We start from the raw sequence: 10,854 nt of genomic DNA on the forward strand, positions 1-10,854 counted from the left end.
CCCCATCCAACTCCTCTCCTGATTCCCTATCCAACCACCCCTTCTCCCTGTCCCCTGACCACCCTTGGAACCCCTGCTCCTGACTGCCTCCCACCGCCCCATCCAACCCCTGCTCCTTCCTGACTGCCCCCCGGGACCCTTGCCCCCATTCAATCCCCCTGTTCCCTGCCATCTGACCGCTCCGACCCCTATCCACCCCCCCACCACCCCCCTGAACTCCCCTGCCCTCTATCCAACACCCCCTCCCTGCTCCCTTACCGCGCTGCCTGGAGGTGGCTGGCGGCGCTACAGCCACCCCGCTCGGCTGGAGCCGGGCCACGCCGCCACCGTGCAGTGCCTGGAGCACCGGGTCAGGCTGAGCTTGCAGCCCCCCCGCTTCCCGCGAATCAGCTGTTCGCGCAGGAAGCCTGGGAGGGCTGAGAAGCAAGTGGCGGCTTCGCGCTCAGGCCCAGGGAGGCAGAGCAGAGGTGAGCTGGGGCGAACCGGCTCCCGCTCACCACTGGAGACTCCCCTTGCCGCTCTCACCCTAGGAGCCAGAGACCTCCCAGCAGGGCTGGTGAGTGCGGCCAGGGAAGGGGGAAGGGTGTGGTGGAGTGAGTGTCTGGGAGATGTGTGGGGGGTGCTGGGCTGTGAGGGTGTGGAGGGCGCTGGGCAGTGAGGGAGGTTTGTGTGTTTTGGGGTGCTAGGCAGTGGGGGCCTGTTGGGGGGTGCTGGGCAGTGAGGGAGATCTGTGTGTGTCAGGGCACTGGGGGTCTGTGTGGGGCATTGTTTAGTTGTGGTGGTGGGGCTGTGGGGAAGGGCACTGGGAGGGAGGGAGGAGAAATCTGTGTGTATTGGGAAACTAGCGAGTGGGGGGTTCTATGTGGGGTGCTGATGTGTATTAAGAGTTACCAGCTGGATTGAGGACTGATAGATCTGGACAGAGTTTATATTGAATGGGCAAATGAAAAAGATCGCAGGGAAAAACAGTAAGGTTAGTTTAGCCGTCTTTGACATTTCGACCAATAAGGAAATTAAAATGCATTTGTAATTACATATCTTATTCTTGGCTGATAATCATTTATTGATATTTTTTAGGAAAATTTTCAACTTAAAACACAAACTTTTGTTTTTCTTTTTTTACTTATGATGTCTATCTGAAAACCCATATAAATTGACACAAATTGCAAATTAAAACTTTTTAAATGTATAAGCATTTTACTCACTTGGGCGCATTTGCCTCATGGCACACAAATTTGAACTCTGCTTCAAAAATTTGCACAGAAGAAATTTTTCTTTTACCTTAATTATACTATCTTAGGAGCCCGCTATAACACAGTACCAAGGTTCAATACAAAGTCATATAAAAGTTATACAAAAATGCATAATGCAGAGATTTATCTACAACTGCATTGATTGACTGCTGTGTGCAGTAATATAGTGACCCCTGGACCTACAGGCTTCCACACACCGTCAGTGCCTTGCTAGTGTGCCATGCGCCGTGAGATATCTCTTCTCTTTGTGTGTGACTGTGAGTGTTTCCCTTGTGTGTGAATTTATTCAACAAAATCTTGAGCTTCATAATGGATACCATGAGTGAAAAGAAAAAGAGAAAAATAGAATCAGAGCACAGAGTTTTCAACACTGAATGGACGAATAAATACTTATATACCATTTCCAAAGACAAAATACTGTGCCTCGTGTGTCGCGAAACGTTAACCGTTCCGAAAGAATACAACCTTCGGTGGCACTTTGAAACTAAGCATCCCAATCTCGCCAAATTGAGCTCAAATGAAAAAATAATTAAAGCAGCCAGTTTAGCGCAAAACCTTAGTAGAGAACAGCAAATTTTCAAGAAAGTGAGCACTGAGAACGATACAGTTACTAAAGTAAGCTTTAAAATTTCTAAGGAAATTGCTGCTGCTGGGAAATGCTTGACAGAAGGCGAGTTATTAAAAAAGTGTATGTTGATTGCTGTATCTGAGTTATGTCCAGAAAAGAGGGGAATATTTGAGAATGTCAGTCTATCACACATGACTGTACGGAGAAGAATAGCTGACATTTCTACCAATTTAAGTGATTAGTTAAAGCAGAGAGTCAGTGAATTCTGCTTTTACTCCCTAGCTATGGATGAAAGCACCGATTTAAAAGACACCGCCCAACTTCTTATTTTTATTAGAGGTATTGATAAAAACTTTGAAATTACTGAAGAACTTGCTGGCATGTGCTCCATGATGGGTCGCACAACCGGAAAAGAAATCTCCAGTGAAGTGATAAAGTGCACGAATGATAAGTCGGGATTAGATTTCACAAACTTGGTGGCCATTTGTACTGATGGTGCTCCAGCTATGTGCCAAAAAAATGTTGGAGCAGTTACTCTTCTTGAAGAATTTATCGGAAGAGAAATAACCAAACATCACTGCATTATGCATCAGCAGGTTTTGTGTAGCAAAGTCTTAAAATTTGAGCATGTAATGTCAGTGGTAGTTTCCATTGTAAACTACATCCGTTCTAGAGGACTAAAACATAGGACATTTCGAGCCTTTCTTGAAGGGGTAGACACCGAGTGCAATGACTTAATCTACCATACAGAAGTGAGGTGGTTGAGTCGAGGAAGAGTGCTCCAGCGTTTTGTTGCTTTGAAAGAGGAGGTAGCAAAATTCCTAGAAAATGGGCCAATAAAATTCCCAGAGCTTGAAAATGAGTCCTGGAATCAAGATCTCTTTTTCTTTTGTGACATTACAGCACACCTGAATGATCTCAACATTCAACTTCAGGGAAAAAATCAACTTATATTTCAAATGTGTGCAGCAGTGAAAGCTTTCCAAATGAAATTGAAACTTTTCAGAAGTCAGCTGTCAAAAGGTGAAATGTGTCACTTTCCCACTTGTGCACAGTGTATCCCTCAGCACAAACACGCCGAGTTAGGAGAAAAATACGCAAAGCACATCAATCTTTTGATTGAAGAATTTGACAGAAGACTTACTTTGTCTAAAGAAGAAGACATCCAGTTGAAGCTGATTGAAGATCCCTTTTCTGTGGATCCAGAGGAAGTGCCACTAGATTTGCAGTTGAAGGTTATTGAACTTCAGTGTTCGGCAGTTTACCGAAATAAGCACAGAGCAAGCAGCTTGCGGGACTTCTGCAAAAGTCTGGACAATGAAGTTGCACTGAAAACGTTCAGCATTTTTGGACGCACTTACATACGTGAACAAACATTTTTCCATCATGAACATGAATAAAAACAAGCAACGTTCTTCTCTGACTGACAACCATTTGGAAGACATTATGAAAATATCCACTTCAAATATGACCCCCAAATGCGACAAGCTTGTTGCCGAAAAGAGATGTAATATTTCTCATTAAATTTGCAAGGTAATTATGAAAAGTACAAATGTTTTCTTTCAACGGAACAGATGTTTTTAATTTTTCCATGATTAATAAAAAAAATTAAAATAATTTAAAAAATTGTTTGATTTAATTGAAAAATTCTTAATAAAGTATCACACACCCTCCCCCCCAAACCTTAGCTGTTTCGACGGGACGGTGCTGGAGAAGGAGGGTTTGTTTCCGCGGGGCTGGGTGGTGCTGGGGGGGCGGTGTTTCTGCGGGGCCGGGGGGTTTCGGCCCTCAGCTGTTTTCTTTGGAGTAATATGGCCCTCGCCGCTTTACGAGTTGTGCAGGCCTGCTGTAGAATGATGTCTCAGCTACCTCACTCCCTCCCCCTCTTTCCTGTTGGTAGTGGCCAAGGGAATGCTGGGAAATGTAGTTCTTTCCCTGCTCCAGGGCTGGCTCTATAGGCAGGGAGCTAACCAAGGAACTACAGCTCCCAGGGCCCCCTGTCGGTTCTCAGCTCCCAGGCTGGATTCCTGCCGCCCCTGCAAATGGGCTGCCCCAAGCACGTGCTTGCTTTGCTGGTGCCTAGAGCCGCCCCTGGGCACTGATGAGGGCAGCTGTGGGTTCAATATAACCTTGTGCTGCCCCTTGATATGGACCAGCTGCTGGAGACCAGGAGCATTGAAAATGTCAGCCCAGAGTTCCTCAGCCCCCCCCGCCATTTTGCTTCCATCTACCTGAGCTGGGGGACCCACTGTTCTGTAGATCAGCAGCTTTGTCATAAGCCTGCAGCTGCAACAGCCCCACAAAGGCTGTGGAAGGGAATGTGGCAGCAGCTGCTGCTGAAAAAGCACCTGAATCTTATGTGCAGCCTCCATCCCTGTCTATGAAGCTGCCACCTGCCCAGCAATCCCTCCAGACAGGTTAAAACTGAGCTGTTTGCAGCTGCAGATTGCTAGAGGGTAATGGCCAGGGTCTTCGTTTTACCTGGATTCATAACCAGACTAATGAGCGCTGCTTCTTCCTCCACTGATTAAGAAAGAAGAAAGGAAACAAAGAAAGAGTGTACAACACCCCATCACGCTTCATTCTTCTCAGACTCATGCCACACACAAAGCCAGAAGAGGAAAGGGAATCGAATCCCAAAGGAGAAAAAGCAAATCCAAAAACCTCGAACTGTCTCTCGAAGAGACAGACTGCGCTGCCACAATCTCTAACTCCAGTGACTGTGTGTAAGTTGCTGTCCTGGGACTGGAGCTGGTATTTGGAACAGAGGAACTTGATCCAATGTTCAGTAACTCACTTGCACCCCTGTTTCCCAGGAATCGAATCAGCCCTCCTGGGTTCTTTGCTGCTTGTTTAGAGGGTCAAATTTCTCCCATCTCAGGTAGGAGAAGAACACCACGTCATGTCATGTCTGAACACCAGCACCCGCTCCCACCCTGCCGCCTTCCTCCTGGTCAGCATCCCTGGACTGCAGGAGGCCCAGTTCTGGATCGCCTTCCTTTTCTGCATCATGTATGTCATTGCCGTGCTGGGAAATGCCACTGTTCTCTGCTTTATAAAGACTGAGCCGAGTCTGCAAGAGCCCATGTACCTCTTCCTGGCCATGCTGGCCATCACCAACCTGGTTCTGTCCACGTCCACCCTGCCCAAAATGCTGATCATCTTCTGGCTGGGCTCCAGGGAGATCAGGTTCCATGCCTGCCTCACCCAGATGTTCTTCGTCCACACCTCCTCTTCGGTGGAGTCGGGCATGCTCATGGCCCTGGCCTTGGATCACTACTTGGCCATCTGCTGCCCCCTCCGGCACTCCAGCATCCTGTCCGTCCCAGCCATAGTGACAATGGGGAGCCTGGTGCTGGCACGCGGAGTCCTTCTGGTGAGCCCCTTCTCCCTCCTTGTCCGCAGGCTGCCCTTCTGCCAGCGCTGCCTCATCTCCCACTCATACTGCGAGCACATGGCCGTGGTGAAGCTGGTGTGTGGGGACGCTACAGTCAGTGTCATTTACGGCCTGTTTGTGGCTTTTATGGTGATGGGATTTGATGTGCTTATCATCTCCGTGTCCTATGCTACAATCCTCCAGGCTGTACTGAGGCTGCTGTGCACGGACGCCCGTCTCAAGTCCTTCAGCACCTGCGCCTCTCTCTTGTGTGTCATCCTGACATATTATGTCCCTGCCCTCTTCATCTTCCTCACCCACCGCTTTGATTCATAGATTCATAGATTCTAGGACTGGAAGGGATATCGAGAGGTCATCGAGTCCAGTCCCCTGCCCTCATGGCAGGACCAAATACTGTCTAGACCATCCCTGATAGACATTTATCTAACCTACTCTTAAATATCTCCAGAGATGGAGATTCCACAACCTCCCTAGGCAATTTATTCCAGTGTTTAACCACCCTGACAGTTAGGAACTTTTTCCTAATGTTCAACCTAAACCTCCCTTGTTGCAGTTTAGACCCAGTGCTTCTTGTTCTATCCTTAGAGGCTAAGGTGAACAAGTTTTCTCCCTCCTCCGTATGACACCCTTTTAGATACCTGAAAACTGCTATCATGTCTCCTCTCAGTCTTCTCTTTTCCAAATTAACAAACCCAATTCTTTCAGCCTTCCTTCATAGGTCATGTTCTCAAGACCTCTAATCATTCTTGTTGCTCTTCTCTGGACCCTCTCCAATTTCTCCACATCTTTCTTGAAATGCGGTGCCCAGAACTGGACACCATACTCCAGTTGAGGCTTAACCAGCGCAGAGTAGAGCGGAAGAATGACTTCTCATGTCTTGCTCACAACACTCCTGTTAATACATCCCAGAATCATGTTTGCTTTTTTTGCAACAGCATCACACTGTTAACTCATATTTAACTTGTGGTCCACTATAACTCCTAGATCCCTTTTTGCCGTACTCGTTCCTAGACAGTCTCTTCCCATTCTGTATGTGTGAAACTGATTGTTCCTTCCTAAGTGGAGCACTTTGCATTTGTCTTTGTTGAACTTCATCCTGTTTACCTCAGACCATTTCTCCAATTTATTCAGATCATTGTGAATTATGACCCTATCCTCCAAAGCAGTTGCAATCCCTCCCAGTTTGGTATCATCCGCAAACTTAATAAGCGTACTTTCTATGCCAATATCTAAGTTGTTAATGAAGATATTGAACAGAGCCGGTCCCAAAACAGACCCCTGCGGAACTCCACTTGTTATGCCTTTCCAGCAAGATTGGGAACCATTAATAACAACTCTCTGAGTATGGTTATCCAGCCAGTTATGCACCCACCTTATAGTAGCCCCATCTAGGTTGTATTTGCCTAGTTTATTGATAAGAATATCATGTGAGACCGTATCAAATGCCTTAGTAAAGTCTAGGTATACCACATCCACAGCTTCTCCCTTATCCACAAGACTCGTTATCTGATCGAAGAAAGCTATCAGATTGGTTTGACATGATTTGTTCTTTACAAATCCATGCTGGCTATTCCCTATCACCTTACCACCTTCCAAGTGTTTGCAGATGATTTCCTTAATTACTTGCTCCATTATCTTCCCTGGCACAGAAGTTAAACTAACTGGTCTGTAGTTTCCTGGGTTGTTTTTATTTCCCTTTTTATAGATGGGCACTATATTTTCCCTTTTCCAGTCTTCTGGAATCTCTCCCGTCTCCCATGATTTTCCAAAGATAATAGCTAGAGGCTCAGATACCTCCTCTATTAGCTCCTTGAGTATTCTAGGATGCATTTCATCAGGCCCTGGTGACTTGCAGGGATCTAACTTTTCTAAGTGACTTTTAACTTGTTCTTTTTTTTTAATTTTATCTTCTAAACCTACCCACTTCCCATTAGCATTCACTATGTTAGGCATTCCTTCAGACTTCTCAGTGAAGACCGAAACAAAGAAGTCATTAAGCATCTCTGTCATTTCCAAGTTTCCTGTTACTGTTTCTCCCTCTTCACTAAGCAGTGGGCCTACCCTGTCCTTGGTCTTCCTGTTGCTTCTAATGTATTGATAAAAAGTCTTCTTCTTTCCCTTTATTCCTGTAGCTAGTTTGAGCTCATTTTGTGCCTTTGCCTTTCTAATCTTGCCCCTGCATTCTTGTGCTGTTTGCCTATATTCATCCTTTGTAATCTGTCCTAGTTTCCATTTTTTATATGACTCAATTTTATTTTTTAGATCATGCAAGATCTTGTGGTTAAGCCAAGGTGGTCTTTTGCCACATTTTCTATCTTTCCTACCCAGTGGAATAGTTTGCTTTTGGGCCCTTAATAGTGTCCCTTTTAAAAACTGCCAACTCTCCTCAGTTGTTTTTCCCCTCAGTCTTGATTCCCATGGGACCTTTCCTATCCGGCAGAGGGATAGCTCAGTGCTTTGAGCACTGGCCTGCTAAACTCACAGTAAATCTGTCTGGGGTTGGTCTTTCTTTGAGCAGGGGGTTAGACTAGATGACCTCCTCAGGTCCCTTGCAATCCTGATATTCTACAAATCTATAATCAGCTTACTGAAATCCATTGTCTCAATTTTGCTGTTCTCCCTTCTACCCTTCCTTAGAATTGGGAACTCTATGATTTCATGATCACTTTCACCCAAGCCGCCTTCTACTTTCAAATTCTCAACGAGTTCCTCCCTATTTGTTAAAATCAAGTCTAGAACAGCTTCCCCCCTAGTAGCTTTTTCAACCTTCTGAAATAAAAAATTGTCTGTAATGCAGTCCAAGAACTTATTGGATAGTCTGTGCCCCGCTGTGTTATTTTCCCAACATATATCTGGATAGTTGAAGTCCCCCATCACCACCAAATCTTGGGCTTTGGATGATTTTGTTAGTTTTTTTTTAAAAAGCCTCATCCACCTCTTCCACCTGGTTAGGTGGCCTGTAGTAGACTCCTAGCATGACATCACCCTTGTTTTTTTACCCCTTTTAGCCTAACCCAGAGAGACTCAACACTTCCATCTCCTATGTCCATCTCCACCTCAGTCCAAGTGTGTACATTTTTAATATATAAGGCAACACCTCCTCCCTTTTTCCCCTGTCTATCCTTCCTGAGCAAGCTGTACCCATCCACACCAACATTCCAATCATGTGTATTATCCCACCAAGTTTCAGTGATGCCAACAATGTCATAGTTGTATTTATTTATTAGCACTTCCAGTTCTTCCTGCTTATTACCCATACTTCTCGCATTTGTATATAGGCATCTAAGATACTGATTTGATCTTGCCTCCGGGTTTTGCCCTGACCCTCCTTTCTCTCTGCCATTATAGTCCATGCTTCCTCCTATTTCCGACCCATCTCCCAGGTCTCCATGTTCCCCACTTACCTGTGGGCTTTGCTCACCTGGCCCCGTCAAACCTAGTTTAAAGCCCTCCTCACTAGGTTAGCCAGTCTGTGTCCAAATAGGGTCTTTTCACTCCTCGAAAGGTGAACACCATCTCTGCCTAGCAGTTAAATTAATGTAGATATCCCATTTCCTAGAACTGGAAGGGACCCTGAAAGGTCATTGAGTCCAGCCCCCTGCCTTCACTAGCAGGACCAAGTACTGATTTTGCCCCAGATCCCTAAGTGGCCCCCTTAAGGATTGAACTCACAACCCTGGGTTTAGGAGGCCAATGCTCAAACCACTGAGCTATCCCTCCTGTAATAGCAGCCCATGGTCGAGGAAGCCAAAGCCCTCCTAACGACACCATCTTCGCAGCCAGGCATTCACCTCCAAGATGCACCTGTCTCTGCCCGGGCCCCTACCTTTGACAGGAAGGAATGTGGCCTCAATGTCCCCCACCATGTCCACATCCTGGTGGCCAATCTCTGTGGGTGCCCCCCCATGTGAAACCCTATTGTATATGGGGTGAAAACCAAACAGACCTGGGAGAGGGGGATCCATATCTTCCAGCAGAAAGGAATCTGAGCAGTGTGTGCCTGTCTAATTTAATCTAGGAATATACAACGTTCATCACCATGGCCTCTGACTCCTTCATGATCTGGCACCACTCACAGTGGTATGAGATCATAGAGCTGTCACCATGGACTCCGAGTGGGCTCCTCATTTGCATTAGCCCTTCTGTGTCTGGATGCCCTTGTCTGGGTGATGCAGGCACCCAGAAACCACGGCCAAAAACAGGCCTTTCAAGGTAAAACCATGATGGGTGGAAACCGCATTAAGTCTCGTTGGATGCGGTGAACCATTGTTATCCTTATGTCTTTGGGCTTTTCCTGTTTTCTTCACTCATGTGCCTTGTGCTCAGCGACAGGAGGCTGGGGTGGAGACATCTGTCTATAAATAGGTTGGCTATTTAAGACTTTCAGCACCTAACCAGATCTTGCCGGGACAGAAGAAGGGAGTAAATGCATTCTAGATAAAAGCCAGTTTTCCCCAGCTTCTCTGCAGAGGGGCGGATGGGGAAGGAATGGAACCTCCCCAGAAAATGGAATGGAGAGAGGAGGGGTAGGTCCAGCCCTTTAAAAACACAGAGACTGGATGAACCAGAAGAAGCTGGGGCAGGAGAGAGGCGCAAGGGCAGCAGAGGGGACTCTGGTTGCAGGGCTGTGGCTGCAGCAGAGACAGACTCCAGCTGGAGGAGGAGCCAGGAGTGGCAGGAAGTGGCCCCTGGACACCCCAGAGGGCTCTGACCAAATCCCAAAGTTCGCTCTAGGGTGGTGTGGATGAAGTAATGCACATTGGAAATCATCATTCCAAATAAGCATATAAATTGATGGGGTCTAAATGAGTTTTTACCACTCAGTAAAGCGATCTTGGAGTCATTATGGATAGTTCTTTGAAAACATCCAATCAATTGGCAGCAACCGTCAAAAAAGGGAACCGAATATTGGGAATCATTAAGAAGGGGATAGATAATAAAAAGGAAAATATCATAACATCATGACTGGTGTGGAGAAAGCGTATACAGAAGTGTTATTTACGCCTTCTCATGAAATGAATAGGCAGCAGGTTTAAAATGAATAAAAGGGAGCATTTCTACACACAATGCACAGTCAACCTGTAGAACTCCTTTCCAGAGGATGTTGGGAAGGTCACAACTATAACAGCCTTTCTCCCACCAACTCCTGGTGGATCCAGATCCAACCCCTTGGATCGAAAAACAAGGAAAAATCAATCAGGTTATTAAAAAAGGCTTTTAATTAAAGAAAAGAAAGGTAAAAGAAAACCCTCTGGGAGAGATTAGCATACCAGCTACTCTCACAGACAACAGATTCCAAACACAGAGGATGCTCCCCTGGGCAAAAACTTACACGAAAAATACCCAAATACCCAATTTGATTATTCCTCTAATTGCCCAAGACAGGTTACAAAGAAATAAACATAAACCTATTTATTTCCCTCTCTAATACTCACTACTTAATAAGAGGCTGAATTCTGGAGCTTTCCCACTCCGGTTTAAAAACTCCGTTTTCAAGGCCTGGGTCTGTTTGCTTTAACGATCCTGTGCCCGGAAAGAGAGAAACTGGAAACAGATTGCACCTAAGGGGGAGCTCTGGCAAAAGTGTGCTGAAGCAATTGGAGTATCTGGGGGAGCTGAACCACGTTAGGGTGAAG

General features: G+C 46.1%; 1 protein-coding gene across 1 annotated transcript; it reads left to right on the forward strand.

Annotated features, from left to right (window-relative positions):
* The first annotated feature begins 4,723 nt into the window (after positions 1-4,723).
* On the forward strand, positions 4,724-9,129 carry LOC113408110 (olfactory receptor 52R1-like). Its single transcript, XM_026660466.1, has 2 exons — positions 4,724-5,523; positions 9,063-9,129. Exons 1-2 carry the CDS (start codon positions 4,724-4,726, stop codon positions 9,127-9,129), a joined length of 867 nt encoding a protein of 288 aa, XP_026516251.1.
* The last annotated feature ends 1,725 nt before the right edge of the window (positions 9,130-10,854 follow it).

The sequence above is a fragment of the Terrapene carolina genome, unplaced genomic scaffold (genome assembly GCF_002925995.2).
Source record: "Terrapene carolina triunguis isolate 2854851 unplaced genomic scaffold, T_m_triunguis-2.0 Scaffold784, whole genome shotgun sequence".
Lineage (NCBI taxonomy): Eukaryota > Metazoa > Chordata > Testudines > Emydidae > Terrapene > Terrapene triunguis.